At 46.6% G+C, this 10,808-nt stretch overlaps 1 protein-coding gene across 1 annotated transcript; it reads right to left on the reverse strand.

Annotated features, from left to right (window-relative positions):
- Positions 1-1,013: 1,013 nt before the first annotated feature.
- LSM11 (LSM11, U7 small nuclear RNA associated) lies at positions 1,014-10,635 on the reverse strand. The gene is made up of 4 exons (XM_073355207.1): positions 10,136-10,635; positions 8,810-8,949; positions 7,305-7,388; positions 1,014-5,701 (listed from the first exon to the last, which is right to left on the reverse strand). The coding sequence occupies exons 1-4, from the start codon at positions 10,548-10,550 to the stop codon at positions 5,297-5,299; spliced, it is 1,044 nt and encodes a 347-aa protein (XP_073211308.1). The 5' UTR covers positions 10,551-10,635; the 3' UTR covers positions 1,014-5,296.
- Positions 10,636-10,808: the final 173 nt, after the last annotated feature.

The following is a 10,808-nucleotide window of genomic DNA, read 5'->3' on the forward strand; positions in this document are numbered from 1 at the left end:
TGGTCATGAAGGAGAATGCATTAGATACCCAGTAACAAATACTTGGCAGGAGATAACAATGAAAACCTTTAGTCAGCCACCAACAGAAAGGCTAATCAGTTTAGAACAGGAACAAACATTTTACACTTTCTATTAAAGTTGGTTCCATTTCTTTAGACCCATTTACTCTAATGCAAGGGCCACATTCAGGTGACAGCAGATACCATGGCAGGAAAACAGTGAAAACTGTTCTTGCCCTGTCCACAAAAAGAAGCAGAACCACAGCATCGTCACCTATATTTAAAACATCTGGGCCAAATATGCTAAAACACTCGTTAGCGACTTCCATGCATAAATACAACTGTAACACTTCTAATCCTAGTGGGTTAGGGCTCTGATTTAAAGATCACTTATTAAAAAAAAAAAAAAGTAAAGTACTAATAATTTTTTCCCCATTGTTTTGTGTTAGCAATAAAGAGATTACAGCATATTTGATAGTGTGAAAGCAGTTTGATTCAAGGACCTTTCACATTATAACAGCTGACATCAAATTATTCCAGATTCTGTATTTTCTTAGTATTTTTAGAACCATTTCTAATATTTACCAAGGTTTCATGACTCTTCTTCAAAGGCAGTTTAGAGGACTTTGTTTCGTGTAATAAAATTTGGCACATCAAAACACACACCCAGTGAATGAATCACTGTTATCCAACCATCTTGAAGAACAGTAAAAAAAAAGACTAGACAGAATGCAAGCGTCATGTCCATCCCTTTCCCATGTACCGTAGATATTCTATCCGTGGAATTCTTTGTTTCCCCATCTGCTCCTGCTGTTTGTTCTTCACCTGAAGTTATCTCATTTGTGACACCACAGTTAACTGCTGTGGTAAATGAATGGTAAGAGCAAACAGTGTATGTATGAAAAAGACCCTTTTTTAGGGAAAAATCAAGGAGATAAATAATCAAAAAATATAAATTGTTTTTAAATACTGTTTTTCAAATATTAACATGAAGATTCAGATGTTGTAGAAGAATTCATTCCAGAAGATCACAGATTTTATTTAGGGCTTGTTGACATATAAAAGTTAATATAGAATAAGGAAGAGTGAATTTAAAGCATATTATCTGTTCCAGTTAGTACTTTAAGTTCAGAATAACTGTGTCCACACATGGAGTTAATTAGGAATAGTCATTCCCGAATGACTGCCCAAGTAGACAAGCCCTTGTATAGTAATTTTTATCCAAAGTGCTGCATACGGATAAAAGCAGCACACAGGATCACTATTGACTTGTTTGTGGCTGAGTGACAATACCTTACACTCACAAGAGACAAAAATAAACAATTTTGCAGATGGGTTTTAAAAGTCACAGAATGTCAGAAAGAGGTGGAGGAGGGTAAGAAAGCACCAGATCTGGGGCTATAGAAAGAGGCGGCAATATTTAGAAACACTTGGAGATATGAAAGGGGCAATAAAAGGAAGAAGGACCAGATCAAGCACTGAATTGTAAGAAAGAATTTTTAAATTGACAACACTGATGGACAGCAAGACGCTGAAATGAAACAAACAGCAACGTGAATGGTGAGAGAGCAAAAAGGCACATGTGTTGGGTGATTAGTCAACTGAGGTGGCGGACTAGAAGATTTTGGAAAAGCAGATCAATAGCTATGCAGAAATCAAGGCACTAAATCAGCAGCTCGAGGATCAGCATTTTTACTTTAATGTAAATAAGAAGCCTCCAGAGATTTGTTTAGAAGGTGATATCTGCAAGGTTTAACAAGAGAAAAGGGTGGGGAAAAGGTGTTAGTTGAAGATAACATCAAGACTCATAGAAGCAGCAGCAACCACATTGATAGGAGTAACAACAACAAGAAAGAAAAGTAAGCAGTGGAGATGGAGAGAACATTCATCTTGGTCATATCTAATTTAAGGCGAGCAGCTTTAGTCCAAGTGGAAATGGAATCAAGCAAGGTAGAAAGAAGTATGGGTAGAGGAGAAAAAAGGAAAGGAAAGAACACAACTGAATGTTACTTTAAGATTGGGCCTGAGCAGAGATAATCACACCGAGTGAGTTGGAAGAAATAGATTATGGGACCAAGAACAGAGCCCTTTGGGCTGAGACAGGAGAAGAGGCAGAGAAATGGTTGTCCCAGGATACTCAAAAAAACAGAACGAGATAAGGAAAACATTGGAGTGCAGTCAGAAAAACAACTGAGGCAATGAAAAAAATAAGTCAGTGACAGAAGATTATGAGAAGTCAAGAACAGAAGTAAAATCTTTGGCTGCAACCTCAAGCAACAATTTAATAACTCATATGAGAGCTCTCTCTTAATAAAGTGACCTGATAGAAAACCAGACTGGAAAGGCGGAGTGAATTAAGGGCAAATATGAAAATAAGATTTCTGCTCAAAGATTTTAGAAAGGACTGCAGGGAGAAAGAAGAATCAAAAGAAGGCTTTTTAAGAATAGGGAAAATAGCTCAAAAGAGGGATGGACCGAGCCTGAGACCAGAGAAGCCTTTTCAGTGGCCAAAGTCTGAGATCAGACAGTGGATTGGTAACAAAGCTATGCTTAATTATAAAAAGTTATAGTAATTCACTTTTTTTCATAGCAAGTTTTCAGAATCTTATTGAATTTATATTTATTCCCACTATAGTCTTCAGTGACAGTGATTAGATTCCATTTCATTTCCAGTCCTTATTGAAGACAGGATTTGAACTGGCAATTTGGAGACTTATCCCATCAGTCATCCAAACCCTAATAGGTGCTTTATTTGAAAGGTCTACAGAAGTTTCAAACAGCCCCCCAGACAAAAGGCTGTTTTGAATGTCCAGAAACTGCATCAGATGTATTCCTAAAGATAAACAATTTATACATCACTTTTAACAGCAAAGTTATACTTCTAAGGTTTTGTATAACCAGTAAATTCTAGGGCTGACTTTTTATTGCATTATGACTCAGGTTATAAAGCATTAAGAAGTTGTTCTCCCATCAGAATGCTGGACAGTCTTAATTCTCATTTTTAGCAAGGGAGCTGCTTTGCAGCATCTGGTAACGGAGATCAATACAGGAGTGAAATGTAATGGCCTAGGATATAGATTCTAAGGCCAGAAGGGACCATTGTGGTTATCTAGTCTGACCTCCTATAGAACACAGTCCAGAGAACAGCCCCAAAATAACAGCTAAAGATCTGCTCTAGAAATGCATCTATTCTTGATTTTAAAATGTTTAATGATAGGGAATCTACCACAAACCTTGGTAAATTGTTCCAGTGATTAATTACTCACTGTTAAAAGTTTACACCTTATTTCCAATCTGAATTTGTCTAGGCTCAACTTCCACCATTGGATCATGCTGTACCTTTCTCTGATAAACTGAAGAACCCATTATTAAGTATTTGTTACACAGACTAATCAAGTCACTTCTTAACCTTCTGTGTGTTAAGCCAAACTCCAAGAGTTTGATCTATTTATCATAAGGCATGTTTTCTAATCTGTAATCATTCTTGTGGCTCTTTTCTGAATCCTCTCCAATTTATCAACATCCTTCTTGAATTGTTGGCACCGGAACTAGACACAGTATTGCAGCAGCAGTCGCACCAATGCCAAATACAGAGGTAAAAATAATCTCTACTCCTACTCAAGATACCCATTTATGCATCCCACGATTGTATTAGCTCTTTTGGCCAGAGTGTCACAGTGGGAGTTCACGTTCAGGTGATAATCCATCATGACCCCAAATCTTTTTCAAAGTCACTGCTTCCTGGGATAGCTGCCTCATCCTGTATGACCTACATTCTTTGTTCCTAGATGTATACATTTTCGCTTAGCCATCTTAAAATGCTTGTTTGCTTGCACCCAGTTTACTAAGCGATCCAAATCACTCTGAATCAGTGACTGGTCCTCTTCATTACTTACCACGCTCCCAGTTTGTGTGTCATGTACCAAGAGGTCAGACTAGATGACCTAACGGTCCCTTCCAGCCTTAGGCTCTAGGAATTTACCAATAGCTGTTGGTCAACGGTTTATACAGTGCAGTGGTTTGAGGCTATTCTTCAGTGATTTAGATATGAGGAGGGGAACACTACTGAAATTAAACCACTGATTTGTTGGGGCTTAGCATTAATTTTTATGTTTCATAAAACATTAAGTACACCGCTGAAATTCAATTCAGCTGGAATTAGAGGGCGCATCATTCATACAGATATACTATCCGGAAAGAATCATTAAGATTTGTGTTCCCCTCAGAACTGCTGGAGAGGCAGCATCTCACATTTCAATAGAGGGAACTTCAAAGATGCTTCATACAGTACAACTGTGCTAAGCACAAGCTATTATTTTTCAAATTTGACAAGAAAAGTAGTGTCTCACCATTTCACGGTTATACTATGTGGCCAATGGATGATAAGAAATACAAAAGACTGGAGTAGGATTTCTTGTTTCATACAAAAACTCCAATTATTGGACTGACTACTTTAACTGCTGGCTGGCAGTGCAGGGAAAGCATGGCAAGTGAGTAAGAGCACAAGCTATGCCAACGGAGACAAGTTCAAATCCTGCCTTAAAGAGGGGGTTTTTTCCCCGAAGGGTGAGAGATCTTCAAATTCTTATTTAGACTCATCAGATACACCCCAACATTGTCTTTGTTCAAGAGACAGGCTTTGACAACAGAAGGTGTGGCAGCTCGGGATTGGGGTGCATTTACAGAGCTGTGCCTGCCACAGCAGGAAACTAAAGGTTAACGCCATTGCTGTTGTCCCTCTTTTGCATAGGCTGTTAATTCCCTTACACACTAAAACAGAAGAATTATTCTTTGCCAGACTTTATTATTAAACTAATACTCCATAAGTTGCTGGTTTCATTTTAAACTAATTTCTCTCACAATTATGAGAGAGTATTTAGCATTGGTCACTCATTTTAGACTGTATGCTGAGTCGCAAGCTCTTTAAATGTGGGGTGACTATTTTGTCCCATAACCAAGCACACTGATTTCACCCCTCAACAGTCTTAATTTAGCCTGTTAAGAAGCCTCCTGTCCTGCCCTGACGATTCTTCTCGTTTCCTCATCTTGCAGAAGCAAACTCTTGCTGAACTTGCCTTCAACCCCTTGAATGGAAGAGGTCTAGCGAGGCTGATCTAGCAGCTGGCTCAAAATGCCGCAACCTCCGACAAACTTGCATCTATTTCCCCTATCCTGTTATGGTTGAAGGAAGGGAAACAGTTATGATACCACGGTACTTCACAACAATGCTAAGTAGCACAGAGCTGTAGCTGCAATTCATGCTATGTGTTAAATATACTGACTAAGGCTCAGCCAAGTCAATGCGCTAAATGAACAAGCAAGACATTCTCTCCTCGGATAAATATCTGGTTTATATGACGCGTAAACACCTGCTGATAATCCACTTTGGGCCTCCGCTTTTTCCGTGGCTGGCCTTTTGCATTAGCACCCCCTGCACTAGTGCCCTCTGTCTGGGCAGTCCTGCTTGGCAGGTCAGCCTTATTCTTGACTCCCAGATGCAAGTTGTCATTTGTTGTCTTCTTTTCTCCAGCTCCACCCAAAAATGCCTGCATCCCACACTCATCCTCTGCTCTCCCGCGTCCTGACCCAGCTTTCCGTCCAAGGGTCTTTGATTCACTTGTCAGGGCTGGCTCCTCTGTTGCAGTCCTTGAGTCAACTCCCTTCTTTATCAAGGACTCCTGCAGTTTGAGTCTGTCGAACAGCTGCAAGGGAACATTCAGGTAAAACGATCACATTCATAAACAGAGGCTTCTCATTCTCCACTCCTAAATGAAGCACTGAGCACCTGGCCCAGAATCTGCAGCCAGGACATATGATCATCAACCGATATTAAATTTTTCCCAGAGTTAAACCAAGAAGTAAGGTGAATGGGTGTCTCACGCATCCAGATCTGCTAGACAGACTATGCAAGAGTGCCTTTAACATCTCATGACTAATAGGGAGTTTGGTTTTGCATGGGCGATACTGCCATGGAGACAGTATTCAACACTATGGCAGGGAGGACAGGAGTCAATGTGTTGTTCAATGACCTCTAAACCACCCTCTACCCCAAAAACATAGTAAGATAGTGCTAAAAGAATCCTTATCCCCTCCACCTCAGCCAGGAGACAAACAGCTGTGATGTGGAGCCTCGATATGTCAGGACTTCATTCAGGGAGAACAGATCTGGGGTTCCTTTCATGAGACAATGGGGCACCAAGGAAGAGGACGGTTTTGGGAGGTGAGTGGCCAAAACCAATAGTAACTATTCATAAAAATGCCTAGGATAGCAGAACTGATATATAAAAAAGAGTTAATTAATCTGAAAGTGTAAAGGTGCTGAAGTTGGAAAAGAAATTATTATGCTAGCATTATGTATAAAGCTGATGTGAAATATACACTGGATTGCTTGGCATGTCCAATTTCCAGCCCCAGTATGAATGGGCTTAAAAGGAACACTGGCAACTTGAATGTGTTTAACTGATAGATTAAAAATAAAAAAAGGGGGAAGAGGGGGAAGAGAGAGAAGAGGAAACTATTTAAATCTGGTTTCAGAGTAACAGCCGTGTTAGTCTGTATTCGCAAAAAGAAAAGGAGTACTTGTGGCACCTTAGAGACTAACCAATTTATTTGAGCATAAGCTTTCGTGAGCTACAGCTCACTTCATCGGATGCATCCGATGAAGTGAGCTGTAGCTCACGAAAGCTTATGCTCAAATAAATTGGTTAGTCTCTAAGGTGCCACAAGTACTCCTTTTCTTTTTATTTAAATCTGTTGTTTGGATAGAATGTCCCCAATTTAAAAACAAATTCCTTATAATAAATTCGTTCAAGGATTTCTCAGCTCCCCTGCTGAGGTATAGAAGGTCTTTTGAGCAGGCCCAAAGCAACAACATACATGTCCGTCCCCCATCACCCCCTTCCTTGCTGTTCATGTGTATGCCTATTGCCTCTTCCGTTTCAGCTTTGCTGTAACTGGTAAATGCCCTCTTGCGGTGCTCGGAAAAACAGCAAGCATGTGAGCTCCAGAGCAGGACCTGAGAGGGACAGCTTCATGGTATTGCAACAGACAGACATTCAAATGACTACCAAATGAACAGTGAAACTGACTATAGACAAAGCACTGTCAAATGCACAAAACAAACAAACAAAATGGGGGGGGGGGGGAGAAGGGCAGAGTTTCTGCTCTGAACTCTCAGTTCTAGTAATCTTCTAGGGTTATCTGTAAAAGTAAATACTACAGTTTCAGATGGAAATGCTATCTTTTTAACTACTACAAAAATAAGGCACAGAAAGTCAGTTGATAAGCTATTAGAAAGCTATTTACCCTGGTAAGAGTCAGCTGAGGTTCACTGTAGAATGCTTTGCCCAGTACGGGCTTTCTGTATGTCTCATCTACATCTGTCAAGGCCTGGAAGAAGACAAAGGAAAAGGTTCAAGATAAAGTTCTAAACACTCTGACCTTCAGAACAGCTTTGTATCATACCTTATAAAGCCATCAAAAAGTGTCCTGTCTCAAGGACAATCTAGTAACAAGCACTACACAGGAATGTGTTTCTTTATGTCCAAGACACTTAGTTATATTGATGTATAAAAACAAATGCATCCGATGAAGTGAGCTGTAGCTCACGAAAGCTTATGCTCAAATAAATTTGTTAGTCTCTAAGGTGCCACAAGTACTCCTTTTCTTTTTGCAAAGCCCCTGTAGTGCCCAGCAGCTGCTTCTACATTACTCCCAAATCCTCCCCATCATCCTCACACACAAATACTTTTGTTTTCTATCCCAAGATAACACTGATTTTTTCCAACATTCTCCCACCTTCAGGGCTCAAAACCCTTTGACAGCTGCCTTCCCTCCATCCAATCTCCCCTCTCAAAAATCTTTGGGCAATCTCGTCTTGCTCTGCTTTTGTAGCACTGAAACATGGTAGTCTGTCCCCTTTAAGGAAATGGTGCCTTGGGGTCAGCTCACTCTCCATCACCTGGTGTGGTCCTTTAAGATTTTGAGAGGTTTGATATAACAAAGTTGTAAGAGATATTGGTAGAGAGGAAGTGGTCATAGGAACAGGTAGTGTTTGGGAGGAAATCCCATGACTGTTTCTTTAAGGGCCTGGGAACAGGAGCCTTTCAGAATGGATAAATCAAGACTCCCCTTTCTCCCAGCCAACTGAGATGAGCTTTAGGAAGCAGACCAGCAGACTCATAGCAGGAGCAGGCCCGCTTGCTGAACTCTTTGGGGAAGAGGGCCCAGCTGAAGGAGAAGATGGCTAAGGCCCTACAGCTGGCCTAAGAGGCAAACATAGTTCCAAGGGGAGAACTGGGGACTCTTGCCTTAAGAAGAGACAGAGGGACTGCATGAAGCACTACCCCAGCTCCATGGAATACGTGGAAGAAGAATTTTGCATGTGGAAAAGACAGTAATTTAAGGAGTGACATCAAATGAAAGAAAAATCAGTCTCCTAGAGGAAAAAAAATAACAACGAAAGATTCAGAAGATCAAGGTAAGGAAAATGATCAGGGGGGCAAAATAAGCAAGAAAAATTGTTTTGAGGAAAGGCAGGGGAGTAGTTTCCAACACACATGCCTAGATCCTGCAGAGAAGATTTTAGAGAGTTCTGCTATCCCTTATATTTTAGCTCTCTATGTTTGGCAACAGAAACTTGGGAAATTGTTAAATACATCCCAGCATTCAGTACAACGGCAAAATGGGTTCATGATTAACAATACTACATTCCCACCACCTCCAAGTTTGCCAGTTTAGTCCCTTTCCCAGGGGGTGTTTAGGTGTTTCCAGTGCAGAGGTTGTGAGTCAAGGAGTAGTACAATAATTACCATATTCCAGAATTTGTCAAATGCAACCAAAAACCCTGTGCAGACTCCACGCAGCCCCTTGAAAGTTCGGATGTGGACATTGACTTTTACACCATCTCTGACACAACGATGTAGCTCACCAAGAGGGCTGCCTTCGTGAACTAGAACAGATATGAAACACCATCAGTGAAGTGTATATTTTATATACAACAACAAAATACAGATGGCTCACATCCCCCCCAACGAACACTCCTATTCCCCGCTCCCCCAAGCCAGCACCCCCCATCACCCCAGCCCCCACTACTCCCCCTCTCCCCACAGCCAGCACCCCCATTCCCTGCTCCCCCTCTCCCCACTGCTCCCGTTCCCCCCACAGCCAGCACCCCATTCCCCCACCTCCCCCCTGGGCCCACACCCCCATAACTCTTCCCCCCCACAGCCAGCACCCCCATTCCCCCCTGCTCCCCCTCCCCCCACAGCCAGCAACCACCCCGCTACCCCCTCCCTCCACTGCTCCCCACAGCCAGCACCCCGCTTCCCCCACAGCTCCCCCTCCCCCCCCCACTTCCCCCACTGCTCCCCCTCCCCCCACAGCCAACATCCCCATAACCCTTCCCCCCACAGCCAGCACCCCCCCGCTACCCCTCTCCCCACTACCCCATTCCCCCTGCTCCCCACAGCCAGCACCCTCCCGCTACCCTCTCCCCCCACTTCTCCCCCTCTCCCCCACAGCCAGCACCCCCCACTTCTCCCCCTCCCCCCACAGCCAGCACCCCATTCCCCCACCTCCCCACTGGGCCCGCACCCCCATAACTCTTCCCCCCCACAGCCAGCACCCCCTTTCCCCCACTGCTCCCCCCACAGCCAGCATCCCCATAACCCTTCCCCCCACAGCCAGCACCCCCCCGCTACCCCTCTCCCCACGACCCCATTCCCCCTGCTCCCCACAGCCAGCACCCCCTTCCCCCCTGCTCCCCCTCCCCCCCCGCTCCCCCCGCCAGCCCCCCCTTCCCCTTCCCCTGCTCCCCCTCCCCCCCCCCGCCAGCCCCTTCCCCTTCCCCCCCTCCCCCCCCCCGCCAGCCCCTTCCCCTTCCCCTGCTCCCCCTCCCCCCCCCCCGCCAGCCCCTTCCCCCCCCCCAGCCCCCCCTTCCCCCCCTTCCCCCCCAGCCAGCCCCCCCCTTCCCCCCCCCAGCCAGCCCCCCCCCTTCCCCTTCCCCCCCCCCAGCCAGCCCCCCCCCTTCCCCTTCCCCCTCCCCCCCAGCCAGCCCCCCCCTTCCCCTTCCCCCTCCCCCCCAGCCAGCCCCCCCCTTCCCCTTCCCCCGCAGCCCCCCGGCGCCCGCCCCTTACGCGGCATCCTGGTGAGGACGTTGCGCGGGGCCCGGCGGCGCCCGGCCCGGCCGCGGGCCGCCGCCTCGCGCTCGGGGCCGGGCCCGCGGCTGACCATGAGGCCGCGGAGGCGCTGCAGCCGCTCGGGGTCGGCGGCGGGCGGGCGGCGGCGGGCGCTGCCCGGCGGGCGGCGGCGGGCGGCCGGGCGGCGCAGGCCCCGCTGGAAGCTCTCGTACTCGGCCAGGTTGTTGAAGCAGGGCGCGCCGGGGAAGGGCAGCGGCGTGCGGGCCGAGTACAGCGCCAGCAGCGGGTCGAAGCGGGCCGAGCTCACGTCCAGGCGGCTGGGGCTGGGAGACCGGCCGGGCTCGGGGCTGGGGCTGGAGCCCGAGGGCCGCCGCCGCCGTGGCCGCGGCTCCCCGCCGGCCGCCTTCTCCATGCCCCGCTCGCCGCCGGGCCGGGCCGGGCCCGCCGCCGGCCGCCTCTTGTCGCTCGGCCCGGCCGCCGCGAGGGGCCGCCCCCGAGCCCGGCACCGCCCCCAAGCTAAGCAGGCTCCGGCCCGCACCGCGCTGGGATGGGAGACGCAGCGCGGCCCGCCTGGGCCCGCGGAGCCTCTGTGGGCTGGGGGCCCGGCTGCAGAGACAGCCGCGGGCTGGAAAGAGGGGCCAGGGCCGGGGGGGCCTTCAACGGTGTCCCT

This window comes from Lepidochelys kempii, chromosome 8 (assembly GCF_965140265.1).
Source record: "Lepidochelys kempii isolate rLepKem1 chromosome 8, rLepKem1.hap2, whole genome shotgun sequence".
Classification (NCBI taxonomy): Eukaryota; Metazoa; Chordata; order Testudines; family Cheloniidae; genus Lepidochelys; species Lepidochelys kempii.

What these genes read in the sequence shown, in the direction of transcription:
- LSM11 (XM_073355207.1), bottom strand. Translation starts at nt 10,550, where the DNA reads ATGGAGAAGGCGGCCGGCGGGGAGCCGCGGCCACGGCGGCGGCGGCCC. An exon ending in CGTCCTCACCAGGATGCCGC is followed by an intron (nt 8,950 to 10,135) that starts GTAAGGGGCGGG and finishes TATCTGTTCTAG; the next exon opens with TTCACGAAGGCAGCCCTCTT. An exon ending in TTGACAAATTCTGGAATATG is followed by an intron (nt 7,389 to 8,809) that starts GTAATTATTGTA and finishes GTCTTCTTCCAG; the next exon opens with GCCTTGACAGATGTAGATGA.